The sequence below is a fragment of the Pyricularia grisea genome, chromosome VII, assembly GCF_004355905.1.
Source record: "Pyricularia grisea strain NI907 chromosome VII, whole genome shotgun sequence".
NCBI lineage: Eukaryota > Fungi > Ascomycota > Sordariomycetes > Magnaporthales > Pyriculariaceae > Pyricularia > Pyricularia grisea.
The window spans coordinates 898796-925766 of NC_044975.1; the positions used below are offsets into that span (position 1 = coordinate 898796).

Consider the following 26971-nt stretch of genomic DNA (forward strand, 5'->3'; position numbering starts at 1 on the left):
TCAGCCCGTGCACACCTCTCCAAAGAGCCCCTACCTAAGCTTGCGGGCTTTCCGCTCTCGTACCTGCGCGAGAGATTGATCGGTGGCACGCGGGTCGCACGGGACTGGAATGCACCATGGCCAAGTGCTTACAGATCAACTAATGTTTTTTTATCCCCATTTTTTTTGTCTATCTTTTTCCTCTCTTGCGCCGAACTCTCCCATGTTCGTTAAATACCCGGGCTTGCATTCCCCCTCTCCCTTTGCCAATCATCTGTTGTTGACTGGAGGCAAATATTGAGAGGACGTACTTCCTGGTCTCTTTTCTCCCTGTTTAGCGCATTCCTATGCCGACGAATCGGAAATATGAATTGGCTATACCATTGGTTCGACCGAACTCAAGTCATCGGGATCATCAAGTGCTAAAAATGCAGGCTTCCGAAGGGTAAAAGATAGAGAAATGAAAAAAAAACCGGGGAATAAGACCACAAGATAACATTCGGCGCCCCGGTGTGTCATGTTTAGGCGTTTTTTTTTTTTTTTTTCTTATACCGCGGTGCCAGCAGTAGTCCGTTCGGTCTCCTTTTGGCACCCCCATCCCAAAATGAAGGGGGAAAAATGTGATCTGCTAACTCGGCGCAAGGACTGTGAACCTGTCAGGGCGCGTCGGCCGATAAAATACTCTCGCCTATACTGCACATCTGCAATGCAAGTCCAGGCCCGCGGGAACCAACGAACAGACGAAGATCGCCCAGTCTCAACCGTTTTTGATCTTTCAACCGTCATGCAACCAAACAAACCAAGCCCCAAAAAATCTTACCCCAAGAAATAAAAAGTCCGGGGTGCATTACCGGCGAGTGACTCGTCAGAGAGAGAAAAAAAAAAAAAAAATTATATGCCCGCTTCTGGCTGGCCCCTTGCCTCGCGTGATGGGGCTGCGCCGCATCGCGTTCACTTCCTCCCCGGTTAGGACATGTCTCCCACGATGTGTCACGGTGTGGGAATCACATAATAATTGGTCTGTCAGATGGACAAGTGATCATCCAACCCTGGGACCCGGTTGTCATCCGTCGCACTGAAACTTTGGTTCATCACGTCTCAGCGCCCAACTTGGCCCGGGGTAGCATCTGTGTATTTGTATGTCCTAGCCGGACACCGAAAAGAAGTCTCGTCTGGCATGATATCTAGATCCTTTGCGCCGTAATCGTCAACGGCGCAATCTGTACGACAGGGTTTCTGGTTACTCGTAAAGCGTGGAAGATACCCGAAACATGTGGGTATGGAGCCGCGGGTGTAAGGTGGGTTCGACGGCAGTTCTCGTCGGCAAACCATTTCGGTCTAGATATACTACGCATGCAGTTTCACTCGAGCAAAGTAGGACCACATGCGATGGTAACAAGCCAAGTGCTTTTGTGTATTCCTATAGGCTTAACAAAGCAACCAAACAGTACTACACTCATAGGTAGCCCTTCAGAACGGCTGCCTCGGCATTCAGAATGGAAGATCCTGCTGCTCCAATTACGGCTGTCAAGTAGTCCCAGTGTTAGTTTCAGCTCTGCGGAAGTAGACGCGACTCTCAATGCCTCGACACGAAGCAGGACCCTAGGCTTACTGTTGTGGCTCAATGCAACAAACTTGATGTCAAAAATTCCGCTCTCGTCCTCGCGGACCCGGCCCACGCTGACGGTGTAACCCCTCGACAGATCCCTATCAAGCCTGGGCTGGGGCCTATCCGCCTCCTCAAACACCATTATGGATGGTGAGGGCGCAGACGGGCAGCCCAGGGACTCGGCCTCGCTCACGTACGTGGCCATGGCGGCCTTGACGGCCTCGGCCGGGGGTGGGGGCCTGTTTGCGAAGCGCAGCGAGACGCAAGCCGTGTGGCCGTCGAGCACGGGGACGCGGTTGCAGCTGGCGCTGACGCGCATCGAAGTCTGCTCCTCAAAGGCGGTGGCCTCGGCGTTGATGCCGCCGAGGATCTTGCGGGCCTCACTCTCGAGCTTGTCCTCCTCGCCGGCGATGTAGGGCACCACGTTGTCGATGATGTCCATGGACGAGACGCCCGGGTAGCCGGCGCCCGAGACGGCCTGCATGGTGACGACCGAGACGGTCTCGATGGGGCCGAAGCGAGCCTGCAGCGCCGCGAAGGGGATGACGAGCCCGATGACGGCACAATTGCTGTTGCAGACCAGGAATCCCTTGCCCAAGCCGTGGTGCTTGCGCTGGTGCGGGATCATGCTCAGGTGCGGTAGGTTGACGGTGGGGACGACGAGGGGGACCAGCGGGTCGCGTCTGTAGTTCTTGGCGTTGGAGAAGACGGCCAGGTCTGCTTTGAGGAACGCCATCTCGACCTCACCGGCCACGTCCGAGTCGAGGCCCGAGAAGACGACGTCGCAGTCTGCAAACTCGGACGGGCGGCACTCGCGGACCACCAGGTCGGCAACGGCCTGGACCATAGGGGAGGACTGCTTCCAGCGCACGGCATCCTTGTAGGCCTTGCCGGCGGACCGGGATGAGGCGCCGACTGCGACGAGGGTGAAGGATGGGTGCTGTTGGAGAAGGAGGATGAAGCGCTGGCCGACGGAACCGGTTGCGCCGAGGACGCCTGTTGCCGAGTGTTTGTATCTGACGTCTTAGTTATATGGCCCTGTACTTGGAAGTATCTGCGAGATGGAAGATGTTCTCATCTCATCTTCTTGATGATGAGGCGAAGGTTCATGGGAGACATACCACACTTCTTTGTGGGGAATTGAGACGTCATGATCGCAGAGGAAGACGAGTTATTGCTTGCAATTGAGTGTGATTGATCGCGACAACCTTCCTTGACTTTCCAGTTTTACAAGCCTGTCAACCTGTTCGGAGTATTTCCCCTATTTTAAAATTTGATATCGATGATATTGGTGACTCAGGTCGAATCAAATTGGACCCTCGACTTCGATATTACCTATTCTTTTTTTGCTCCGTCTTCGCAGGCCCAAGACCCCGCCACCAATACAGTCAGTCCCGTCATCGGAGCCAGCACCGTCGTCATAGTGGAGTGGACCCTGAGCCTTGTGGTGGGGAGGGGGGGGGGGGGGGGGGGGGGGGGGGCGGCGGGGGGCTTAAAGCTTGACCCTTGGGATTGGAATCACCGCACGGTTGAAATATTTCCAAGGAGCGGCCAGGGTGTTTTCTTTTTTTCCGACTTGTCTAATTCTTTTGTTTTTCTGTTTTCTTCAACGCTCTCCCGGTAGGCACTCTCAATGGCCGCTCTCAACAGTCACTCGACTCATGTAAACTCCGGTGGCCGCGGACCACAACATCTTGAAAACAACGGATGAAATGGATTCCCCGCAAGAGTACGATGTGCTCTTCTGCCGTTGGCTAGACCGCGGCTTCCGAGGCTGAAAGTTCAGCTGAGAACCCGCGGTTTCAAGCCAATAGTGCTTATGATGGCCAGTCCGTTTATCTGGCGGTCTAGCACGGAACTGAAGCCGGTGGGAATGTCGAAGTCCTGGTTGTTAGCGACGTGCACTTTCTCATCCTATGCTGTAGGACCCAATCAAACTGCACCCGGTACAGCTTGGCCTTTGGTTCAAGAAAGATAAGACTAGCTTCCTGCTAGCGACGCGTACTTATAAAGAAGTGTTCTTCTGTCAGAGTGTGTTTCTCCCTTGCCCAAAGACAGTCAAACAGCAATCAACGTTACAAAGAAAACAAAAAGTTCCTTCAGCATGGCAGGCCTTGCTCCCGCAGACATGCACCGAATAGTGGAGGCTATTAAGCAATCCGGACCGGTTGACGTCTCCAAACCTCTTGAGGTTTCGGGTCTCAAAGGGAAAACAATTCTGATCACGGGTGGTGCGTCCGGCATTGGGGCCTCGCTTGCGCGAGAGTGGGCGGCTCATGGCGCAAACATTATTATTGGTGACATCAACACAGCCGCTGGGGAGGCGTTGGTGGCAGAACTGCGTGGCTCGGCGTCGAAGGGCCAGCTTCATCACTTTCAGCACTGCAACGTCTTGGATTGGCAGAGTCAGGTCGAAATGTTCAAAGCTGCAGTGAAAGCAAGCCCAACTGGCGACATCGACGCCGTGGTTCCTAACGCGGGCGTAGTCGACCCCAATAATCCCATCACGGGCAAGCCAGGGTTCGAGAATCCAGTCGGACTGGACGGCGATAGACCATCGCCGCCAGACTTGAGAGTGATGGGCATCAACTGCATGGCTGTTTTCCATACCGTCCACTTGGCGCTCTTCTGGCTGGCGAGAAACAAACCTGGACGCGACAGACACATTCTGCTTATCGGGTCTATAGCATCCTTCTGTCCCGTCGTGGGAGAATCTCAATATACGGCATCAAAACATGCAGTCATGGGCTTGTTCCGATCATTGCGAGCCACCTCGTGGCGGCAGGGCGTACGGGTCAACATCCTGTGCCCATATTTTATCGACTCGGGCCTCATGTCCCGCGTAGCATTGACTATGATGGCCGGTGGGCGCATGGCGAAGATGGCCGATGTGGTCGAGGCCGCAACGCGGCTCATGGCGGACGACCAGATCGTCGGCCGGGGGCTGGTGGTGGGGCCCCGGATCAAGGTCAGGGACGGGGAGGACGGCGAGCCGATCGTGGAGCTGAAGGAACCCGAGGACGGGCAGCGTGCTATGTGGGATCCTTACCTGCACGATTTTGAGACGGTGGAGTCGTTCACTCACAAGTACACGCGGGTTCTGAACACGATCGAGTACCTGAGAGGATGGGCCGGATGGGCGAGCGATCTGGTTCACATTTTTCTTGTGCGCAAGGGGCCGGAGAAGCTGCAGCCCACTAAGAGAGCATGAGGAAGCTGGTGGCATTTGCCTCGGGGGAGGTCGTTGGGGGTTTATCCTGTGATAAAAGCGCGATAATGTTTGCTCCCGAATCTGCGGCGGGTCCGGAATATCTGAGATAAGCTACAGTGAGACCGTCAAGAGTGTGCAGGCAAAAATATTTTGATGTTTTTGGTATAACTTGCCAAGCCCTGAGGTTTGACAACAGTTTCTTATCTTGCTGCTAATGCTTCGGGGAAACCGCGCTTGGGGGTCTAGGATCTCTTATTTCTCATGCTATATTTTTCTTTTTCTTCTTCGCCATCGCTCAGACATGCCCAGATTGACAGGTTCCGACGAAAATCATCCCGGACGGACAAATGTCTTCCCATTTTCTTTTCTCTAGGTATTCCCCGGAAGGCGCCCGTCAACTCAACATCCTGAGACAAGTCCAGACCCACTTGATCGACGAGTTCAGAGTCGGTGTGTCGGTGGCTTGCATGCGGCGCCGGTTCACCAAGGATATAAATAAACCAGACGTGTGTTGCAGCAGTTGAGGAGTATGAAAATCTTTTTTGCTAAACGCATGACAAATAACGATAGCCGGGGACTATTTGTTGATTGACTTGTCACAATAGGGTTGATTTTCAATCGTAGGCAGAGGCGAAAAAAAAAAAAATCAATTTGATATCCCCACCAGGATTGTGCCAGTACAACGTCAACGGGCATCCAGGATTCCAGGGGAACTTCCTCGGTCGAGGCATGCTACCCCAGATCGGTTATCGACCCGGAGGCGGGCAGCCGAAATTACAGTTGAGCGCCGCAAAGCGCTCCCTCCTTTCGCTTTTGTATAGGGCATGCATGTTTCAGGAAAATCTGACACTGTATCGCTGTTTTGGGAATGGGGGGCTGTTCAAAGGCATCGAAATTTAAATGATGTAGCTTGGAGTGCTATCTATGCTCTCGCTTCCCCATATACATATGTATTTCTGAGGGTGAGGCGAGGTTGCGGCGTGAAGTTTTGCGGGCAGTCGTTTGGGAATTTTATCCTGAAATTTCTGGGCGTCCTGACCGGTGGTATCGGGCCCGAATGGTTTTCTAGTTTTGGATTAGTTCTAGACCAGGTGCCGACCTTTGGGTACGGATTAGAAAAATCTCAGATGGGGAAATGTGCATATTCATCCGATCTACAAATAACAAACTTTTGACTAGAGTTTAATAATCAACCCATGATCGAAGGGACGCCCACACAGAATGAGTGGGGGATTTCCAGAACCAGCATATTTGATGCGATGAAATCTGCCTGTGATTTGTTTGTCGAAAACGTCTGAAAAAAGATGGATTATGATTCGTTGAAAACAATTTTGACACATCAAATCAGTTGTGCAATCATGGTCCTAGCATGCTACTTTGTTTGTTGGACACAATGCCAAAACGCGGCTGGCTTCCTTGAAGTTGTCCACGCGTCGTGTTGTTGGTCGTCCGTCAGTCGTACTTTACTTCGCCACGAGCATCCCCGCCAGGATGCCAACACAATGGCGCAGCAGCTTAGGTGGACGGTAATCCGTTCCCCTTCCTGGAGGCGCTAGTTACGTCAACTCTGCAGGGTCCAACTCGTATCGCCAGCAAACATGGCGACGCTGACATCTGCAAGAAATATACCAGCAAATGAAGCAAAAGATGGGCTCTACAATCATCACATTGACAATCGTTTTTTCTTTCTTTCTAGAATTATGAATTACAAGATGAGGGTCATTTAGAAAAGCAAGTGCTCTAGTAATCCCACCAGCTCGGCACGCATATCATCCGAACCACCGGCCTGAAGATTGGTGAAGATCCAAGGCGGTTGACATGGAGCAAGGGGGACAATGCACGTAGTACTGTACTAAGTAGGTACTCCGTAGCAGCGGCGCCTCAATCAGAACCCAGAAAAAAAAAGGTGTTGCCCCACCTACCAGCACATCCGCTTCAATGTCTGGTGGCACCAAACAGCCAAGACACTCCACGACTCGCTCTCGTCGCTCCTGGAAAAGGTGGGTTATAACGGGATAAATTTGTGGTACAGCTGTACAGGATGGTGGAGGCCAGGTTTAAGGTGTGAGGCGGGCCTCTTTTTGCACAAAGATTTGGGGAATACTGAAACCGACCAACCATTTACCAATCTGCACTGTCTATTTTAACACACGACGAGGAAGAGACAAACATAATCCTCAACACTCGCATAATTCTCGCATGGTTCTAGAATTTGCTTCTCTCACTTCTTCTACCAAGAAAACAGCAATTTTGAAATTCTTTTTGCCTTCCACGGCACGGACGTGATTGACGAGCACCCGCGTTGCATTTCATCTAATCATCGTCTGTTTCTTATTATCTACTGCTGCGTGAGCAGAGTCAAAATCTTCAACGGGCGGGCGTCACTGCACGCCAACGGCGGCTCTCCGCCTTGAACTAGACTAGCCTGAGCGACCAAGCTCAGTTCCAAGCCAAACGGCGATTAAACCCGGCTTGCCCGGGCTTGAGTAAATAGAGGCACCGAGAGCAGACGATCCCGCAAGTTTTCCCACACGAGCCCGCAATGGCAACCGAAGTCTCGCAACATCCCTCAGAGGGCCTGCCACATCACCCCAGAGATCGCTCCGGGAGCATGTCAGTCGAAGCACTGGCGTCGGCCGCCGGTGCTGCGCCCGAGAATGGAGGCGGCTCCTCCCGAGACGACGCCGCGAGAATGTCGTCACCGGTTCCCGATGCGGGCAACAGCGAGATTGAGAGGCAGGTGCAGGAGGTCCTATCTTCCGAAATCGGAATCTCGACGCTCCTGAACAGATTAAAACAAACCATAAGCTCAGCAAAAGTGCGTCCACGCCAGGAAGCCTCCCCGTCTTTGGTGCCGGAACGGACGGATCATATGCAGTATGTGAACTAACGATATGGCGACGCCCACGTTACAGGAGTTTGCGCAGTTTCTTAAGAAGCGCGCCGCGATCGAGGAGGACCACGCCTACGGCATGCGCAAGCTGTGCAAGACGACGCAGGACATGATGCAGCGGCCGGACCACAAGCAGGGCAGTTTCTCGGACGCCTACCACAGCATGATGGTGATTCACGACAAGATGGCGCAAAACGAGCTGCAGTTCTCCTCTTCGCTGCAGCAGATGCACGACGACCTGGTCGAGCTGGCCGCAATCGCTGAGAAGAACCGCAAGGGGTGGAAGGTCAACGGCCTGGCTGCGGAGCAAAAGGTGGCCGACATGGAGGCATCGGTGCGCAAGCTCAAGGCAAAGCTGGATTCGACGGCTGAGGAGTACGAGCGCGTCCGCACCGGCGACTCGAGCCAGAAGGGGGCCAAGATGTTCGGCTTCAAGGGACCCAAATCGGCGGCCCAGCACGAGGATGACCTGTTGCGCAAGGTACAGGCGCTAGACCAGGACTTCCGTTCGCGGGTTGATATGTTGCAGGCGGAAAAGTCGGAGCTTATCAACTCGACTAGACCTGAAGCTGTGAAGGCTCTACAGGATATCATCAAGGAGTGTGATGCTGGTTTAGCGCTTCAAATCCAGAAATTCGGTAAGAAATCCATTTCACTTTGTTGTTTGCCGTTGGGATCTCGGGAGCATTTGTGTATACTAACCAGGGGTGTGGCCTTTAGCATCCTTCAACGAGAAGCTGTTACTGAGCAATGGCCTCAGCATAAGTCCGCTGAAGAAAGAGGGTGATATCAAGAGTTTGCGGGATGTCGTCACTGCGATCAACAACGAGAACGATCTTAGCAACTACGTGGCTGGTCATTTTAGACAGTTGCCCTCACGAGCAGGGGAGCTCAAGTACGAAAGGCATTCGGTTCTTGGCGGAGGACCATCGATGGCGGGAGCATTGGCAGGAAACCAGGGCCCAACACCACAACCTTACGGACAACCAGGGGGCCAGTACAACATGGCTCAGCAGCAATTCAACTCTGGTCCTGCTCAACAACAATCGAACAACCCTCCCATGGGAGGAGTCCCACCGATGGCTGGGGCTCAACGACCATCATCAAGGGGTCATGAGCGTAGCTTTAGTCATGGTAGCCTTCTGAGCAACCCACAGATATCTCAACAGCAACAGCAACCTGCGCGAAACTCGGCACAGGCGGCTGTTCCTGGCCCAGGATTCAATGGACCGCCGCAGCTAGGTGCTCTATCTTTCCAACAACAGCCAACATTGCAGCAGATGCAACCCCAATCGCAGCCACAGCCACACCAGCAGCAACCGCAGCAACCGCAGCACAACATGGGCCCAGTGAACCCGTTGATGCAACATCCACCTCAGCATGGTAATGGTGGACGGCCGGGATCACCAAGCTACGGCCAGGGAGGACGAAACCAGTCGCCACCACACGGGGCTTCAGTGCGGCCTGTATTCGGCTCATCATTGAACCGACTGTACGAGAGAGACGGACTCGCCGTTCCGCAGGTCGTGTACCAGTGCATCACGGCTGTGGACTTTTATGGTCTGAACGTGGAGGGTATCTACAGGCTCTCTGGGTCTGTCCCGCATGTGAATAAACTCAAGAATATGTTTGATACTAGTAAGTTATGCACCCGTGAGAAGTCCTCGAGGTTTTGGTAGCAGAAGCGGTCCGCTAACCACAGCTGTAGCCTCGGATTCGCCCAGCCTTGATTTCAGGAACCCTGAAAACTTCTTCCACGACGTCAATAGTGTGGCGGGGCTTCTGAAGCAGTTCTTCCGTGACCTCCAAGACCCGCTCTTGACAAGGGAACACTACTCTGCATTTATAGAAGCTGCCAGTAAGCACCCCATTTTGTGTCTCCCGCTTTAAGACTTGTATCACTGCTGCGATGAACACTTGATTGCTCACATGACCACTTGCTACTCTTAGAAAACGAAGACGACATTGTTCGACGTGATTCGATGCACGCCATTATCAACAACCTGCCCGATCCAAACTATGCAACTCTCCGTGCGCTGGCCTTGCATCTCCACCGCGTCATGGAGAACAGCCACGTCAACAGGATGAATTCGCAGAATCTGGCCATCGTTTTCGGACCGACTCTTATGGGCACTGGTGCTCACAGCGATATTTCGGACGCAGGCTGGCAGGTCAGGGTTGTGGATACAATTTTGATCAACACCTTGGAGATTTTTGACGATGACTGAACTTGCTGATCCTTGATTGAGTGGGGGAAATTGGGGTGCTTTTCGTGATGATGATGACGACGAGGTTCTTGCTGTTGGTTCTCTGTCAACGATTACCTAGCGAGTTTGGGGGAGTTTGGCTGCATCATGATCCAAACACATTCATTGGTCGGAGTTTCTCTTTTTTTTATATTCTTATTCCCAGCCTGTGTATCATGGCTCTTTGTTGGTGTAACGGCATCGGTGAAGGCATATTTGACTTTTGCTCCTGTTTCTTTTCATCGCTTGGTTCATCATTTTGATGCCCTTGTCTGTGACGAGACCATGTCCACTGCCGCGTTTACTGTCCATTTTTAAGGTCTTGGGTTTGATGGGCGCAACCATTTGAGCTTTGATATCTTTGGTGTATCATACATACATACTGCTTTTTATGCCGCTTTCATATGGAAAGTTATCATTCCCACGAAAATGATCAGTGATGGATTTATTCTCTCAGTCTCTTGTTGAAGGGTACAGGTCGGGATAGCCTCCGCCCTCTTCCTCCCTCTTGCGAATCCCAGCTGCCATTCCCCTTTCGGCCCAGTCATCCATCTCACCACTCGCATCACGACGCACCCTCTCAGACCTATCACCCCAGCTCCCGCGGCCATGATTATAAAAGCCTCTGCCAATCCCATCACCACCGTCACTACCACCACCGTGACTATTCCGAACGACTCCCTCACCACCACCACCACCAACCCCGCTCTCCTTGCCACCGCCCGACCCAGCAGCAACGATCCTTCCATTCACCTCGACACCCCTCGCGCACCCGTTGCTGAGCGCCAGCAAGCCCGCGCTGGCCAGCAGCAGCACCATGACGATGATGGCGCCGGCCTGCGTCCAGTTTCCGCTCACGGCGGCGACGAGGTAGACGAGCAGCTTGGCCGCCGCCTCGAGGTATCCCTCGCGCCGCGTCTTGGCCCGCATCCACGTCTCGGTCGTCACGGCGTGCAGGTCGGCCGGGCTGCCGCGGAGCCGCACGCGCCCCGCGCTGCTGGGCAGCGTTATGGTTATCTGCGTCACGTTGCTCGGTGGCGTCGGGGACGTGGCTGGTGGCGGCGATGGGGATGCTGCTGCTGCTGGCGCCGGGTTGGCCGTGGCGGCGCGCTGCTGTCGTCGGCGGTGACGGTGGACTCGTGATGTGTAGCTCATGCTGGACTCTGCCGTCGTTGTTGTTGACCGTGCGCGCGAGGCCGGCTGTGCTTGTTCTGTTTCTGGTGGGTTGAAGTGGACCCTTTTCCGAGCGCGCTGTTTGATGACCCAGATGTTGAGGATTCGGGATATCATGAGCGTGATGATGCAGCCGAGTGCCCACCCTGGTGTTTGCGTTGGATGATTCTCTTGTCAGCTAGGACTCTTTTGTCGTGCTGAAGCTTTTGGAGTATATTGCAGTGGGGCAGAATAACAAAACCTACAATCCTCCACCAAAATCAACATTACCAAGGCCGCTATAGTAAGGATGGGGCTCATCAGGTACAGCCAGTGTGAGAGCCATCCCAAATCCAAACCATGACCGTCGTCTTCACCATCACCCTCCTCAACCCCACCTTTCCCCTTCCTCCTCCCCCCATCCTTCCTCCTCTTCCTCTTACCCAAAGCCCCAACATCCAAAACAACAACCTCCTCTCCTGCACCCCGCTCCCTCGCCTGATGCACAACCTTGTTCAGAAACATCATCATGGGCGAGTTGTTGACCATGCCGACGAAGCCCTCGCCGGCAGAAGAAACGACGCCGGTGTTGGCAGCAGTGGCAAAACCAAAGCCACCACCACCGCCGCCGCCGCCGCCATAGTCCCAACCCCAGCTCCATCCGCCGCCGCCGCTCCGCGCAACCTCGTCGGCCGCCTGCTGGTAGTGCAGGCCCGGCACGAGCAGCAGGCTGTCCAGCCACGACGACCCGCCCTTGATGGCCGTCCGCTGCGCCACCGTCGTCAGGTCCGCGAGCGCGAGCAGCCCGCCCGCCGAGAGCGATACGCCAGGGATGGGCGTCTGCGTCCAACCTGGGAAGCCTTGTTGGCGTGGGGCTTGTGCTATATACTGATTTTGGTTTGTTTTGTTTGAGAATCCAGGTGGATTTTGTATTTTTTTTTTGTTAGCAGGGAAACGTTTTGATTACTCGAGACCTATTCTGTTTCCTTTTTTCTTTTTCTTTTCTTCTGGCAAGGGGAAGAAAAAAGAGACATTGGGGATGGAATAACTCACCTCCATTCTCTCAAGTGACTGGGCATATATATCTTTTTGGTTGTGGTCAGTCTTTTTGATGACCGGGGAATCGTCATCTGTCCACACCCAAGCATCTAGCCGAACCCCTCCCCTTGGATGCAGTACTTCCTACTTTGTTTTTAGAATGGGAAGAAACCACCTCTGAGACTGTTAAGAGATTATGCAAACTCCAAGATCATTAAATTGGCAAACTTTTGAATAGTACATAAACCCCGACAAAGAAAGGGGAGCCAGATCTGTTTTGTGGTAGAAAACTGAGAACAAGCATCTTTACAACTGAAGCTTCCCCTCGAATGTGACCAGGTAGAAGAGATAAGGTATTGTTTTACCTTGAATCAGTTCCACCAAAAAAACAAAGCTAAGCAATGGAACGTCAGACTCGCAGGACTCTGATCCCCGCGCCGCTTACATGCATGGTTTGGGACCGGCAAAGCAAAAGCAACCAACCAGAGCAGCAACATGTGTCCGTTAGAGTGCGCCAATCTCAAGCCACAGACGAAAACCCCGACGCCCCTTTCGGCCAATACGGGAAGATCATGGCCGGGGTACAGAAAAAAGAAAAAAAAAAGACTGGGCTTTGCCGAGCAGGGATTCTCGTTCATTGTTGTTTTCTTAGAACTAGTTCTAGTTTTAAACATAGACAAGACTTCCGCGTACAGGTCCCCGTTGTATAATATAATATGCCAACACTGGCGATAAGGGATACAAAAAGACGATATTATCGAGAAAGAGTCTGTGTATACACATCTCCCACCAACAAAAAGATAAAAGCCTCTACACAAAAAGACACACCAGACAGCCTGACCCGCAAACTTCTTTCGAGCGCAACCCATTAGGAAGAAGCATCTTCGTAAATCGGCTCGCAACCCTCCCACGCCTTCTTACCCTCAGTTGCCACCCGCTCCCTCGCCTCCCAGTACCCGCCGTTGAAACGCCAGTATTCTTCGCCGGTGATTTCGCACTTTGCCTTCTCGAACCACTTGGGCGCGAATTCCTCGCCATTTTCCTCACGCTTGCGCCTGCGCGCCCGCTGTGCCTCCTCGAGCCTGTTCTTCTCCTCTCCCGCGTCGTCGTAACGCCCCTCTTCCATTGCCCGCTGGTCTGGACGGCGTCGTGAGTCGGTCGGCGCCAGCCAAGGCTCCAACTTGTCGTCGATGTGGTTAAACGTCATGACGAATGGCGTCAGGTTGAACGGTATGCCCTTGGGCCGCGGGTTCGCCTGCCACACCACAAAGGCCTTATTTGTGTCCGTCATGCTACCACGGTGCACTCCGGCCGTTTCGGCGTTCTTCGGCTCCTCAACTGTCGCCTCGTACCCCGGTGTCAGTCGCGCGTACAGGCGCGAGTTCCATCGTCCACCCAAGCTGACCCGAACCCGTCCGTCAGCGTCAACAATCTTGCCGCTGATAAGGTACGCAGATGACGCTTTCCAGCCTCGTTGTTTGAAGTCCAGGTAGCAAATCTCGCCTGTAGTCCAGTTCTTGATCTCCATAAGCCCGTAATTGTCCACTACTGGGTTACCGGTGATGATGCCAATCACACTGCTGGTAACCTTCTTCCAAGTGTACAGGTCTTCTTTTCCGCCCGATTTGGGCCGCAACTTCAGGAACCAAGTTCCGAGCGGGTTGATATCGAATGACCGGCCATAGAACTTGGACTTGACCGCAGATTCGCCCCAGTAAGTCCAGTTCGGGCTCTCAGCCCATGCAGCACCTATCGGCGGGTGGTGGCTGACCTGCTCGATGAAGAAACGGTAGTTCTTGTCTGGCCGGACGTACTCAAACGTCTCGCCTAGAAGCGGGTTGAACGGTTTGGCTACTCGGTCGATTGTCGAAGCGTACTCGGACGCTGCAAATGCCGCCACATAAACCAAACGCTCGATAGAGTCGGATCGCTCAGCGGCAAGATCCAGCAGGTCTGCATACTCCATATCTTCACCACACCGATATAATAGCGACGTAGGTTCGTTGAAGGTGACGGGCAGAGTCATCTTGGTCATATCCTTGCCAATCATTGATTTGAGGATTCCCTGGAAATACTTAGTTAGTCCACCTGACTGTTTTGTAACCCTAACAACGGGTCGAGTGAATGGCTTACCCAGAGTGAGATCTTTGGCCTGTCATCAGTATCAATCTTGAGCCTCGTTCGTATCCCGTTCTCATAACCCTTGAATGAGCTGCTGATATCGACACCAGAAGAGACCACTATTTGGTTGGTTTCCTGAGCAGGCGAAGTCTCAAACTGCGGCATAGCGGCATCAACCTCAACTTCGCCAGCATCGATGGCGTCAAAGAACTCATCCTCGTCTTCCGTTTCCGAGTCTGACATGTCAGCGACCTGAGCGAGTGCCGTCTGTCGTCGCTGAACACTAAGAACGGGCGACTTTGTCCGAGTAAAAGCGGCATCAGCTGCCGGCTTAGGTGTATCATTTGCCTCTGCCTCGACAGCCTCAGACTGAATTAGCGCCGGTGAAGAGTCGATGCCCAACCCTGCGGCGGTCTGCTCCTCGAGACCGCCGGAAGCAATAACCTCCTTAAGGATCCTCTTTGCAGCCTTCTTCTTCTCCTCAGCCTCTCCTACCCTCGCCTTGAGCTCCTCCTGCTCCTGGGCAACCTGTGCCATGCTCTCTTCCCACATACGTCGCATGTCTGACTCTCGGTCCAGCCTGTGCTGCCAGTATGCGTCCCTATCGCGCGAGATGCGTAACAGATCACCGACCAGCCCAGTCAGCGATCGAACGGCTGCATCGTAAGTCTGCAACGCCTGCGTCACCTGTGGGTCTGACAGGGAAAGGCTTGGCTGCTTGCCAGACTCGGCAATCATGGCCGCGTTGACTGAAGCAAGAGTCTCCAACTGCAGGCGGGCAGATTGCGCCGTGATGTTAAACGCATCCTTGGTCACTGGAGGCTGTCCACCGGCCCCGCTCGAGTTGTTATCTTCGTCGTCATCATCGTCAGGGTCATCATACATGGTTGGCGCTGTACCAGTACCTTTCCCGCCTTCGTTTTCATATCCCCCGTCGTTCACAGGGGCATCTCCAGCCTCGCTACCACCAGTGCTGGCACCCATCTCACTGGGCCGGTGCGAAACGGTTGAGTGCATCCTGTTAATCTGGAGGCTTGCCCTTGATTTCGACTCGGCCACACTGGCAGCCTCAGAAACATCCCCGGCGATCGATCCGCTGTGGTTGTGTCCCGCCTTGGCCTGAGCGAGTAGCTCAGCATCGCGAGCCTTCTGACGGTCCTCTTCCTTTTGTTGATCTTTGGAAAATTGGATAGAGTTGTTCAGGGCCCAAAACCATCGCTTGGCCTCAACTTCATGATTGGCCTTTAGGGTGTACTTGACAGATGACTTTCCAATAATCTCGAACTTGGTCTTCTCGTCCGGACTCATGTGCAGTCTAGCGATGCGCATATTAATGGCGCCACGGCATGCAGAACCGGCATCGTCCTGGTGCTTGTAATAGCTCAACACCCCGTCTTCGAGTACGAACCAGCGCAACTGATAGCCCTTGCGGTAATTTGTCCACTTCTTCAGGTATCCCTTCATCTCTCTGGCCTCACGACCTGCCAACGGGTCCCCGGGGGATGCCGACGCTACGCCTTGGGACGCGGCCTGACCGAGAACTGTCTTCTCCTGGATACCCCGCTGGGCTGCAACTGCAGCGGGTGACTTCTTGAGCATGGCCCTGGTCACGTCGTCCTTGGTCACATCCTGAGGCAGCTTGCCCTTGCGGTCTCTGCGGAAGGGGTCGGCGCCATGCAGCAGCAGGACCTGGATGAGCTTGTTGTTCTTGCGCCTAGCAGCCTCATGGAGCAGGGTCCCGCCCGATTGCGACGTAATCGGATCAGAGACGAATTCGGTGCCATTAATGTCGAGGACCATCTTGACCCGGGGCTCTTCGAGGAGCTCCTCCAACTTTTTGTAGTCGCTGGCAGCGATTAGCTGCTGCACCTCTTTGACCTTTTCATCTGCAAAGATGGACCGTGACAGTTGCAGCTGCTGGAAGATATCAGGGTTGCGGGCCAGATCGATCGGGAGACGACCCTGGGAGTTCGCGATGGAATCGTTGATGCCCTCTCGTTCGAGCAACATTCGCACAATTTGCGTGCGGCCCTGCTGGGCTGCGATGTGAAGTGGGGTATTTCCATCCTTGTCGCGCGAGTTGATGTCAATGTAGCCAGCGCCGTCAGAGAGAACGTATTCGACGACAGTGAGTTCCGCGCACTGAATGGCGAGGTGCAGAACCGTAGTGTCGTCGAGTATTAACCCACTCCCACCCGTCAAGGACACGCTGCTTGCGCGCCGGCCGCCGTCTGCAGACTCCCTGATGGCCTTGGAAATTGATGCCGAGTCGCCGTTGCGCAAGGCCTCGACCACGCGAAACTTTCGTACGGATTGCTCGAGGGAGGCAGCCTTATCGACCAGGGTCATATTGGACTTGGATGCAGATGATGGGCCTTGTTGGTAGGATGGAATACTGGTCGAGGAGACTCTGGTGTGTCCTCTGGAGGAGAGGGGAGCGGCCGAGGGTTGCTGCGACATTGTTGTAGAGGTGTGCGAAAGACTAGAGGTCAGAGGTGGCGCGAGACTGATAGAGTTTCGTGAGCGATGGGTTTGGCCCTGGGAGGAGCCGTCGTCGGAGATGCCGTCGTCCTCGTCGCCGCTTTTCCGATCTTTTCGACGAAGTATCGAAAGGGCAGCGGACGACCTGGATTTTGATCGTTTGTGTGAGCTGCAACACAGTATAAACAAGTAATCAGTATACCGAGCTAGCGTATTAAAACTTTGACGTGTGTCGGCTCATCTCGTCTCGACATTGCTGACATCAAGAACAGCCAAGTCTGTGCTGTGCTAGTTGGGAGGTAAATAGGTACTTAGTAAGGTACATACCTATCGCCCGCTTCCGACATTGTCGAGAGTTAGTTTTCTGGTCAGTCGCCGATTCGAAGGTGCTTCGTTTTTTTTTTTCTCCCCCCAATTTCAAAGGCAACTGCCTGGCTGCAACCTAGCTACTGCTTGAGCTATTCAGTTGCCCTGGCGTGGTTGTTGTAATTTGTATGTGATGTAACTGGATCAAGCAAGACTGAGCCCAGCTTCCCTTCCCCAATGACAAACACTAGCAAGCAACTGCTCTGAGCTAAAGCTGGTTTAAAAAGCCCCTCACTGTGCCTGAAAGGCTGAAAGCTTCCGCCCGGCCAAACTTTAAGATGTGGGGCGGGGTAACAGATGAGTGGCTCGTACGTAGTGCAGGTAGACGACGATGTCTAAGGAAGATGAGATGAGGTGTCGCAAATTCCGATTGACAGACACGGATAACATGAATTGATCGGGGATTTTAGTTCAATAGGTAGTGAGTTGTTGTTTGGGAGAGGGTGGTGTTGACCTCGAAGCCCAAGTGTTTGTCTCGTGGCGGGATAGAAATTTGGAGGGGGAAGCTACGAAGTTACTGCTCTGTCTGCATCAAATGACGTTTGCACCACACCATCTCTTTATTGCCGACCTACCGACCCTTGATTCTGAAATGTCGCGACAAATTTAGTGAGGCTAAGCAACGTAGGTAAGGTAGGCAACCTCCATTTTCCCGTGCCTCGGGCTAGATGTCCACCGGCTGTCTGGATTACGCGGTCGGTGCTCAGTCCAAGTTTATCAGGGATCCTGTGAGGCAGTGTTTGGGCTGGGCTTGTAAGTAAGTACAGTACCTAGCTTTTCCTCACCTGAAGTAACACAAGTAGTCCACCCATTGTAATCTTACCTCTGTCTGTCTATCCATACGACTTACTTACTGACTGACTGACTGCCTTGAGCTATACTTTCGCCCCCACGGAAAAATCGGCTCACGTCAATCACAAAATGGATCCAATATCCTGGGTGAGCCCCATGTGCTTTTCCTTGGTTTTGGGGCGAGGGAAGAGCATAGCCCATAAATTGCTATTCTTAGTCAACGTTTGGTCCCCCAAACCGAGCGATAGGTTTTCATACGCCGTAAAAGTTAACTTTGGTAATCGCAACTATCAAACGAGCTTGCGTATGCAATCAATTCGATGGCCTGCACCAAGCCATTCGCTGCAGCATCCGCCCATTGACAATTACTACTGCTCCTCGGCAAACTTGACAATTTCGTCAATAGTGATGACTTTGAATGGCCCCATACGCCAACTCAAACCCTTCTCCTTCTCTGCTGGCGTCCGAACCGCCGTACAGACCATGTAATCCGGCCCCAGCGACCGCATGCAGACATTAGCATCGTCGACCAATTTCCCCTTGAACCAAATTTCATGATTCCTCACGACACCTTCGTCGTCACCCTCTAGACTCCCCACCGCGCTCCCAGCACCGTTCGGAATGGGCGGCGCCTTGAAGTCCCTAAACTCCAGCTCCCCCAACCAACTGGCCAGCAGGGCTTCCCCCGTCATCTTGACGTACGCCTCGCGCAGGCACCACAGCGTGTAGAAGGAGCGCAGATTGTAGTCCATCAGCTGGCTGGCCGTTCCGCTGAGCAGATTGGCCGGTTGGCCCGGCACTACAAACTTCAAGTAGTTGGCCTCGGCCGGCGCGAAGACGTCGGCGTGCATGTCCACGAAACGCGCCCACCCATCCCCAGTCTGCGTAATCATGGAATGGTCCCGGGTCCGCCTTTCGCTGGTGCAGACGACGTCGATGCCAACGTCGATGTCTCCGGCGTCGCCCCCGCTGCTGGCATCACCGGTCACGGCGATCAGGGCAACAATGCCGGCCTGATGGGTCACGTTGAAGGCGACGGGCTGCCTGCCGGTGCTCGGGTCGACGTAGACGGGCTTTGTGCGCGCGTTCCGCGTGATCATCGTCTCTTTCCATGGAACATGGCCTTTTGACGAAACCACGTAGTGCTTCAGCAGATGCGATGCCAGCGACATCTTGGCGTCACGAGCAAAGACATATTTCAACACAGCGTCGCGTTCTGTTTCCGGCAGCAGGGAAAGAGCGCGGGACTTTTTTTTTTGTCGCCCAGAAAGGATTCAAGTTAGCAAGACAACGTCTCGTTATCTCAGTCTCGGTCCATCTCATCCGGTACTAGGCCTGGCCAGGTGAAAAGAGTAATGAATGGGCGGTGGGGGTTCATTCCTCAGGTGGAGGCATGCAGGGTAAGGAAAATACACATACAGAGCTGGGAAATGTCTCTAGCTGCTTCGTTTCAGCTACTTCGGGCCATAATTTCCGTGTGTCGACGAGCCATTGAATAATTTCGGGGCTAGATTCTGAGGTCATATTTGTGGTTCTGGACCTTTTGACATCTGCCGAGTTAGACGGAGAGTTGCACTCAATATTTCAAGGATGAAGATGATTTGTCCAGAGACTTGCAGGGACTTCCCTCAGATCATCGCAATATCGTTCGATTGACATTGTTGCTGAAACAAAACTGTAAGCCGGACGAAGTGGGGCACACCGACTCGACGCAACCTCGATCTTTGTATAAATTGAACTTAAGCCCACTTGTCTCATTTCATGATTAGAATTTTTGTCTCTCAATCGTCCACGCCTCCTCTGGGCGGTTCACCATTGAGCCATGAGTATGAAGCTAGAAGATATTTTTTTACGCGTCCTAGTACGCATGGTCATCTTTGTTCACGATGGCCAGAATTTCTGCTTCTGCTCTGGGAATTCGTTTCAGGCAGCCCTGTGTACAAGCCAGGCATATTCAACCACGCACTACTGCCTGAATATCTCTGTTCCGTCTTTGCCGGCTCCGAATGCAGAGGGGAAGAGTCTTTTGGAAACTTGATGCCAACCAGCGAGACAGCCAATTTACGACCAACAAATCTAGCTCACTGCCTCGAGCTCTTCCAAAACGCCAACATGACTCTTCGCATTAAGGAACCTACAAAAAGGCGATCGACGTCGAGCACCAAAAGAGATACTGTGACACACAAAACTTGCTCCGCTGGAGGACCGCTCAGCGAGCCCGCGGCCCCGACCCTATCTCTCCCGTATGATGAGAATGGATGCGCGCAACGCCCACTTCTCTCCGGGATCTTGTAGATCAGCGTCGTCGGAGGCATCGCGCCGGCCCTCGCTTTGATGCTCGTGTCTGGAAGCGTCGTCAGCAACCCGTCTCCAAAAAAAACTCGGCAGCGATCCCCACGCGGACCCAATCTTTCCGTTTGGTCCGTGATGCGCGTCGCCCCGAGGACGGGGGCCCGCCCGTTCCCCCCTTTACTGGTTTTGGTGGGACGGCCCGGTCGTTTTATCCGTAACAAAATGTCAACTGGTCCCCCGTGGACCGTCTCCATCCTTCTTTTTTTCTGGAGACGTTCCCGCGACCACGAACTTGGCTGAAGATTTCAACAGACCCAAAAGATTTGCCGCTGGAGAAGGACCCCCACGATGCTTGAATACCCTGGAAGTGTTTTTTTTGATGCCGTCACCGATTCCCTCTCCTCTAGAAAGCCGAGCGGATCCGCCTTGTGGGACGCCACTGCCATCCGAAGCCTCCCTTGCGCAGGTGAGGCTTCACTATTGGATGGTGCGGGCTTGACTTTCTTGAGGGTGTTCGAGGTTGAGTCGTTGTTTGACGCGTCCGCTGGAAGGTTGTTTTCTTGTTTTGTGGTTGTGCTGTGGTCTAGCCGACTCTTTTTGGTGTTTTCTTCGCACTTCCTAAAAACCTTTTCCATGTCAGCCCATCTTTACGCCGAGTGTTGGGCAGCCCTATGAAGCGCTTGGGATTGAACTTCCTGTGGGTTCTTGAAATTGTGTGGAGGGTCCCTTGTTTTTTTTGAGTCTGAACCTTTACGTGGTGCAAGGGATTATTAGAGTTCTTGAGGAAGATATCTATGGACTAATACAGACTCTATGAATCAACACTTTTTTGACTGTTATTATGATAGTGTAACCCGACCACTCATGCATTGAATGAATCTAGCGCACTTCCAATGAAACGCTAAGTTATTACTTGGACCTTTGAAGTCTCCTAAGTGTGCAGTCAGGGAAGCCAGGCAGTCCTAGACGCAACGGTGTAATGAATTGAAAACCAAAAGAGAAAATTCACGGATGAAGGCGCAGCAATTTGATTAAAGCTTGAAAGACCTGATCTATTCCATAAAAAGCTGCGTTCCATCTATAGAAGCCAAATTCCAGCCTCGTACACGGTCAAGTATAATATAAATAGAACAAACAACTCCAATAATAACCTTTTTCTGCTGGATGAGGTAGTACTGTACTTTCTGGGCTATACCCCGCCCCCACCAAGGAAGGCTGCATGGGCAAAGGCTCTATTGGAAGCAACAAACCTAACCCCTGACGCCATGCTAAGCCGACCGGACGTCCATTCGACCCCGTACTAACAAACCAACGGTGCTTATCTACTGTACTTAGCAACAAACATCTCCCTGAGCGCGACAAGCAGCACAGAAAAGTGCCAAAAAACAACCGACGATATTCACTCGAACGAAAACGAAAAAAAAACAAAAAAACAGGACGACCAGCAAAAAGTGACCAATCAGTCATTCACAGCCCAAAGTGACGTCAACGGATACCTCTCAACCCGCCTTTCCATTCCGAACCCCTCTTCGACCGAGCGAATACAGCACAACTCTCCATACCTTGTTAGCCTCAGCTGTGTCTCCGAGGCAGACGCTCGGCAAACCGAAGAAACTGAACCCGGGGGGAGAAAGGAAAGCAAAAACGAAAACATGGCAGGAGATGGTGAAGAGCACGAGGTACATAGACTACATCCTTTGTCCTGTTCCTAGGCACAGAAACCTCGTCTGCGCGAGGGATAAAAAGGGTCGTCTTTCTTGCAATTCTCTTGTTTTGAGCTAACGCGCAGCTTTGTCTTTTGTCACATAATTAGGGCGCGTCGGTCCAGGAGCGTCTAATCCACGCGTGTAGGACAAACGATGTGGGCATGTTGGAGCAGATTGTCGAGGAGATAGGGGACGAAGAAAAGGTAGCCAAGGTGCTGAACGAAACCAAGACGGTCATGGGGAACCATCTTTTGCACGAGGCGGCCTTGAAAGGGAACTGTTCGTTTTCCCCTCCTCAAATTCTGATGCCATGTTCAACCAAAAAAAAAAAAAGAAAACTAGAAGCAAGAAAACTGGAAAAGCTAACCACGCACAAATCCACACCACACAAACAGACGACGCAATCGACTTCCTCTTCTCCCAAGACGGCCTCGAGTGCGACCCCATAAACCGCGTCGAGGGCGACACGCCGGTGCACAGCGCGATCCGGTGGACCAGCCAGCAGACGGACGCCGAGGACCGGCAGCTGGGCGCGGCGCTGGTCGAGATGATGCTCAGCGACGGAGCCAGCACCCGCATCCGCAACAAGCAGCGCAGGACACCGCTGCAGCTCGTCGAGGTCGTCGACAAGGGCAACGAGGCGCTCAAGGAGATCATCAGGCGGCAGGAGTACGAGGAGCTGAACCGTGGGGATTTCGTCGACGCCGATAGTGTGGCTACTCCAGCGGTTTCGCAGCAACAGGTCAGGGAGGAGAGCAGTGATGATGATGCCGAGTTTAGTGGCAGTGATGACGAGGAGAGGGCGGAGTGGGAGAGGAGAAGGAAGGCCAAGGGAAAGAAGATTTGAATGGGCCATATCCGTCTGGCTCTATTGTGTTTCTACGTATCTGTAACCTGTCATTTGGGCTTGGCTTGCATGTGATAGTGCTGCAAGCAACTATCTAGACTGGGGATTTTATATCCGACAAGGCTTAGGAATGGACAGAAGGTCCGTCTGTTGGGTTTGTTTAAGAAGCTGCGGAGCATGTCACTTGAGTTGTTTATAAACCTGCATGCTTTGACTGTCGGGCGAAATCGGTTATTACCAAATGTTACACAAAGTAAATGTATTGGTTCAATTTAATCATCTAGGGTATCTGCATCGTAAAAAAAAAGAAACGGGGGGTATAATGAGCGCGTGAAACGTAGGACATAAAAATAACCCTGAAGAAAGAGATTTCCAACACAAAAGCCAAAAAAAAAGGGAGGGAACAATGACCAGCAGTCATCCACAACCCCTACTTTCATCAGAAAATCAATAATTCCCACCCTTTGTATCCAAAGCCACTCATACTACCACAAGATATTCAAAAGCCCAAGGCCCAAAGAAAATACCAGCACATTCCTCAGAGACACTGTCGCCCGGGGTGGTGCGGTGCCGGTGGGACGACTCTTAATGTAATCCTCGCTACGGAGTTCCTCCAAATGCTTCTCGCTGATCTTGCCAGTCTCACCCAGCGTCCTCAGCTGGTCGCCAAAGGTGCGGAGGATGTTGGTCGACCTCCCCCGGGGGCAGAACACCACCTCCCAGCCGCCTCCCGAGGGGATGATGAAGGTCGAGGTCTGATCGTCAAAGGCGTAGCTGTACGCATCCGGGCAGACCGCCTTGGCGTTGCCGCTGTACAACCCAGGCTTGCAGACGTTTGGGTCGGCGTGGTCGCCCGAGCAGCAGTCTTCCTTTGAGCCAGTCTTGCTGCACGCGCTCAGGCACGGGTCGAAGATCGGGCGCTCGATGTGGTCGTCCGGGTAAGGGTAGACGCCGCTGCCGGGCTTCTCGGGCGGGAAGCGCTGCAGGTCCCAGGGGCACCAGCGCTCGACGCTCTCGTTGGTCTGGTTGGGCTCGTAGGGCATCGGGTACGATGAGTTGGTGTAGTGGTCCGTGCCGGTCCGGGCGGGCGGCTCGAGCCAGCCAGCCGTCGCGATGCAGCTCGGGTTGACCAGGTTAGGTGGTATGTACGTCATGTTGGGGGCGGGTATGTAGACGATGGCCAACGGCAGGTTGTAGCCGTCCACCAAGCTGATGTCGTAAAAGGTCTGCTTGCCCGTCGAGCCACCCCAGAGCGTGAACTCGGCCAGGGTAGAGGGGACGGCGCCTGTGAATTCGCAGTTGAGCCTGCCGAAGCAGTCGCCTGTGGTGCATGCCGTGCCCGGCCCGGCGATGCTGCCGCCCGGCCCCGGGCCGCTGCCGTCAGAGTTGAAGGTGCAGTTTGTCCGACCCCAGATGCGGCCCTGCCAGTCCCAGCTGACGTTAAACTCGCGGGACTTGCCCGCCTGAAGCTCGAAACCGCCGGTGCCAGGCCCACGGCCATGCTGGGTGCCGACGCCGGGCCATATCGTGTCCTGGCACTGGTTGGAAACGACTATCGGAACGGTGAAGTTATCGTTGAAGGACATCTTGTGATGCTGTAGACGTTGCCTCTGAAAGCCCTGTATCACAACGGTACGTATGTTGCAGGTGGGTATATAAGAAAATTACGGGAGCGAATCGGTTGGTAAGGCATAACAAATAAGATATGGTCTAGGCTGAGCAGGTAAAGATCGAGGTACCTCACGCGGAAAGATATCCGCGAGAGAAAGGCAATATGTTTTTCTTTCCTTTTTTTGTTTTCTTTCAAGAAAGACCAATTAAGGAGGGTAAGGTTATTTCTTGAGTTCCAAGAATAGACAAGCAATGTCAAAAACAGGATCGCGACAAGTCGTCACGAGCATCATAGTCTTATTGGACCCCAGGCCATCTGCAGGCCCAGAGGCCTTGAGAATGGCTGAAGCCATTGTGTCGTATTTTCTGCATCTGGCTTGCCTTTCGTCGCTTACCCCTGGAATGATGGCGAGCAAGTTGGGAGGGCGTGATGACGCAGGTCCCTGCTGCCACGAGGGTAGGCCAGGACAGGGTGGTAGCTGCCAAGCGATTGGTCGCAAACTGTGCCAACGATGAAAAGCGATGGCAAAGGTCGTCCGGGGGTGGTGGCTAGCAGGGATTAAGCACTACTACCCTAACAGGTGCCCTCGCAAATACAAGCGAATCCGCGTTAGTGCCGTCAGGGTAGTCTCCATCCCATGACATCACTGGGTCCCACCTCTTGATCGGCTAATTCAGGATATTGCTTGAACTTGGTGAACCACCGCCTTTTTGCTATCACAACGGCGAGACCAAACTCCAAAAGATTAGACCTAACAAAACATAATCAACACAATTTAATCGGCTCATTCGAACAGTTCAGACATACTATACGACACTCGTTTGAGTATCCTAATTGAATAGGTATTTACGGGATACTCTTGCTCTCAAACCAGTGCGGGACATTGCGGTCTTGGGAAAACCATATGCCGCACTTTTCCCAGTCAGTAATTATTGTGTGGTTGCATGTGGATACATTCTGTATCGTGCATTTGTCCTGGGAAACCGAATTGCAACGACATACCACCCTACCTACGTGCATGCCACGTTCATCGGGAACTGCTTGAACCGAAAGAATTTTTTTGGTGCTACAGAAATTCCAAAATCCAGAACCAGAAAGCGATAATATCAAAAATTCCAAAATCACCAGGCTCCTAGCAATGCACAGCGGCCATCTCAAGTTTGTCCTACCTCTCACCTAGTTCTGGTTCTAGACTTGGTATCTGCCCCGGTTTTCATGGGGTGCAAGAGTTCATTTACTCCAATTGAGTTACAGAGAACCACGAGATATGTCGGGCGGCTCTCATCTGGACTTTCTCTACAGAGTCGTCCAGGCCCCAACGTAAAAACTCTTACCAAATCGAGGGATGCCGAAAGGATTTCTCACTTTGAGATGAAGCGTGACATTTTCCGATATGTAGACTTCAATCCGAAGTGAGATTTGTTGACCGCAGCTCGTCTAGGTTTTTGGTACAGGTGAAACTGGCCGTATTTGGCCTATAAATGCGAATGGCGAGAGCGAGATCTCTTGTAAGAAAAAAAAAAGTAAAATGCTTCTAGACAAAAGTCCAATATCAAACCAGAATCTTCTCCCTCTCTTGTCTGTCTATTATCTTCGTTTGTTATCTTTGTGATTGGATTGGAAATGAGGACATCTATCTGACTTGACTGACCATTCTGGCTTTATAGCAGAGCTTTTATAGCCCATTTCTTAATACCGAAGTAACTACCTAAAGGAGCCGAGTTCCGCATTTCTTATAATACTGCTGACTGTAGCGGGCTGCTTATGTACATCCTTCGAGGCACGTATATGACTGTGATTATTCCCAGCCCCAGCTGAGAATGACTTCAGTTTTGGCACCCCTGGAAACTCTCGGGCAGAATGTTTTGGTATGAGTTGAGTAAACCCTTCCCGCTTTCTAGGAGTCATCGTCGCTTCTCAGCTCTCCACCTACGCAAGGTTCTTGTGTCTGATTTAGCGACCTCATTGAGCGCATGCAGAGATTAAGAGACGGGGATCACCTTGCCAGCCGAAATCACCCACGACAGGATTTACTTTGGATGCTCTAGAATATCTCAATGGCCTTGCTGAGTACTCAGGTAGGTACCTATCTTCACCTGCACGAAGCGACTTTAAACCTGGTGGCGGTAGGCGGCCAACCAATCTGAGCTAGTGAGCAGCTCATTGCTGGTGATGAAGGATGAGTAAGGATAATCCTCTTTTTTGTGACAAGAGAAAACCATCAAGTCTCCTCTTCGGGCATCTTGCGGCAATAGCTCGTGTCAGCGGGGAAAAGGGGTCGGAAAGGCTAGTCAATTGTGATAAGGATTTACAAAATGAATTGGATGGCCCGCAAGTTAGCTAGTTGCAAACATACTGTTGCCATGGGCAGTCCGAAGATTTCAGACTCTGATAACACCAAGGTATATATCACACACGGTTTGGTTTGGTATGTTCCCAACTACCTCCATTTTCTGCTACTGGATCCCGGCCTTTATCGAGCCAATCGACAGTAAGCCCGTCGATGAGAGAATACCAACCCTCTTGTACAAGGTCGGAGGTGAGACTTATAGTCCTCAATCGGCGGGAAAAGTGGCACATTGCACCAGCATCCAGGGGCCGCAGATCCTCGTATACCGTTGGGTGC

General features: G+C 52.8%; 9 protein-coding genes across 9 annotated transcripts; 4 read left to right on the forward strand and 5 right to left on the reverse strand.

Annotated features, from left to right (window-relative positions):
* Positions 1-830: 830 nt before the first annotated feature.
* PgNI_10300 (uncharacterized protein) lies at positions 831-2864 on the reverse strand. Its single transcript, XM_031130273.1, has 3 exons — positions 2710-2864; positions 1592-2584; positions 831-1503 (listed from the first exon to the last, which is right to left on the reverse strand). The coding sequence occupies exons 1-3, from the start codon at positions 2738-2740 to the stop codon at positions 1436-1438; spliced, it is 1092 nt and encodes a 363-aa protein (XP_030979864.1). The 5' UTR covers positions 2741-2864; the 3' UTR covers positions 831-1435.
* Positions 2865-3692: 828 nt separating this feature from the next.
* On the forward strand, positions 3693-4799 carry PgNI_10301 (uncharacterized protein; the record flags this gene model as incomplete). The annotated part of the gene is made up of 1 exon (XM_031130274.1): positions 3693-4799. One exon carries the CDS (start codon positions 3693-3695, stop codon positions 4797-4799), a length of 1107 nt encoding a protein of 368 aa, XP_030979863.1.
* A 2080-nt stretch (positions 4800-6879) lies between these two features.
* Positions 6880-10361, forward strand: PgNI_10302 (uncharacterized protein). The gene is made up of 5 exons (XM_031130275.1): positions 6880-7617; positions 7715-8330; positions 8398-9330; positions 9395-9550; positions 9643-10361. Exons 1-5 carry the CDS (start codon positions 7342-7344, stop codon positions 9918-9920), a joined length of 2259 nt encoding a protein of 752 aa, XP_030979866.1. The 5' UTR covers positions 6880-7341; the 3' UTR covers positions 9921-10361.
* A 30-nt stretch (positions 10362-10391) lies between these two features.
* PgNI_10303 (uncharacterized protein) lies at positions 10392-12303 on the reverse strand (the record flags this gene model as incomplete). Its single annotated transcript, XM_031130276.1, has 3 exons — positions 12144-12303; positions 11357-11978; positions 10392-11257 (listed from the first exon to the last, which is right to left on the reverse strand). The coding sequence occupies exons 1-3, from the start codon at positions 12147-12149 to the stop codon at positions 10392-10394; spliced, it is 1494 nt and encodes a 497-aa protein (XP_030979865.1). The 5' UTR covers positions 12150-12303.
* Positions 12304-12786: 483 nt separating this feature from the next.
* Positions 12787-17694, reverse strand: PgNI_10304 (uncharacterized protein). The gene is made up of 3 exons (XM_031130277.1): positions 17058-17694; positions 14262-16899; positions 12787-14193 (listed from the first exon to the last, which is right to left on the reverse strand). Exons 1-3 carry the CDS (start codon positions 17075-17077, stop codon positions 12997-12999), a joined length of 3855 nt encoding a protein of 1284 aa, XP_030979861.1. The 5' UTR covers positions 17078-17694; the 3' UTR covers positions 12787-12996.
* Positions 17695-18130: 436 nt separating this feature from the next.
* On the reverse strand, positions 18131-19474 carry PgNI_10305 (uncharacterized protein). The gene is made up of 2 exons (XM_031130278.1): positions 19308-19474; positions 18131-19135 (listed from the first exon to the last, which is right to left on the reverse strand). Exons 1-2 carry the CDS (start codon positions 19410-19412, stop codon positions 18257-18259), a joined length of 984 nt encoding a protein of 327 aa, XP_030979860.1. The 5' UTR covers positions 19413-19474; the 3' UTR covers positions 18131-18256.
* Positions 19475-20222: 748 nt separating this feature from the next.
* On the forward strand, positions 20223-20855 carry PgNI_10306 (uncharacterized protein; the record flags this gene model as incomplete). The annotated part of the gene is made up of 2 exons (XM_031130279.1): positions 20223-20308; positions 20549-20855. 2 exons carry the CDS (start codon positions 20223-20225, stop codon positions 20853-20855), a joined length of 393 nt encoding a protein of 130 aa, XP_030979951.1.
* Positions 20856-21502: 647 nt separating this feature from the next.
* Positions 21503-22997, forward strand: PgNI_10307 (uncharacterized protein). The gene is made up of 3 exons (XM_031130280.1): positions 21503-21859; positions 21994-22165; positions 22282-22997. Exons 1-3 carry the CDS (start codon positions 21833-21835, stop codon positions 22731-22733), a joined length of 651 nt encoding a protein of 216 aa, XP_030979862.1. The 5' UTR covers positions 21503-21832; the 3' UTR covers positions 22734-22997.
* Positions 22998-23218: 221 nt separating this feature from the next.
* PgNI_10308 (uncharacterized protein) lies at positions 23219-24319 on the reverse strand (the record flags this gene model as incomplete). Its single annotated transcript, XM_031130281.1, has 1 exon — positions 23219-24319. One exon carries the CDS (start codon positions 24317-24319, stop codon positions 23219-23221), a length of 1101 nt encoding a protein of 366 aa, XP_030979868.1.
* Between the last annotated feature and the right edge of the window lie 2652 nt (positions 24320-26971).

What these genes read in the sequence shown, in the direction of transcription:
- PgNI_10300 (XM_031130273.1), bottom strand. Translation starts at nt 2,740, where the DNA reads ATGACGTCTCAATTCCCCACAAAGAAGTGTG. An exon ending in ATTCCCCACAAAGAAGTGTG is followed by an intron (nt 2,585 to 2,709) that starts GTATGTCTCCCA and finishes ACTCGGCAACAG; the next exon opens with GCGTCCTCGGCGCAACCGGT. An exon ending in TGTTGCATTGAGCCACAACA is followed by an intron (nt 1,504 to 1,591) that starts GTAAGCCTAGGG and finishes ACTACTTGACAG; the next exon opens with CCGTAATTGGAGCAGCAGGA.
- PgNI_10302 (XM_031130275.1), top strand. Translation starts at nt 7,342, where the DNA reads ATGGCAACCGAAGTCTCGCAACATCCCTCAGAGGGCCTGCCACATCAC. An exon ending in AAACCATAAGCTCAGCAAAA is followed by an intron (nt 7,618 to 7,714) that starts GTGCGTCCACGC and finishes CCCACGTTACAG; the next exon opens with GAGTTTGCGCAGTTTCTTAA. An exon ending in CAAGAATATGTTTGATACTA is followed by an intron (nt 9,331 to 9,394) that starts GTAAGTTATGCA and finishes CGCTAACCACAG; the next exon opens with CTGTAGCCTCGGATTCGCCC.
- PgNI_10304 (XM_031130277.1), bottom strand. Translation starts at nt 17,077, where the DNA reads ATGTCGGAAGCGGGCGATAG. An exon ending in ATGTCGGAAGCGGGCGATAG is followed by an intron (nt 16,900 to 17,057) that starts GTATGTACCTTA and finishes ACTGTGTTGCAG; the next exon opens with CTCACACAAACGATCAAAAT. An exon ending in GGCCAAAGATCTCACTCTGG is followed by an intron (nt 14,194 to 14,261) that starts GTAAGCCATTCA and finishes AAGTATTTCCAG; the next exon opens with GGAATCCTCAAATCAATGAT.
- PgNI_10305 (XM_031130278.1), bottom strand. Translation starts at nt 19,412, where the DNA reads ATGACCTCAGAATCTAGCCCCGAAATTATTCAATGGCTCGTCGACACA. An exon ending in TAGAGACATTTCCCAGCTCT is followed by an intron (nt 19,136 to 19,307) that starts GTATGTGTATTT and finishes CAAAAAAAAAAG; the next exon opens with TCCCGCGCTCTTTCCCTGCT.
- PgNI_10307 (XM_031130280.1), top strand. Translation starts at nt 21,833, where the DNA reads ATGGCAGGAGATGGTGAAGAGCACGAG. An exon ending in GAGATGGTGAAGAGCACGAG is followed by an intron (nt 21,860 to 21,993) that starts GTACATAGACTA and finishes TCACATAATTAG; the next exon opens with GGCGCGTCGGTCCAGGAGCG. An exon ending in GGCGGCCTTGAAAGGGAACT is followed by an intron (nt 22,166 to 22,281) that starts GTTCGTTTTCCC and finishes CCACACAAACAG; the next exon opens with ACGACGCAATCGACTTCCTC.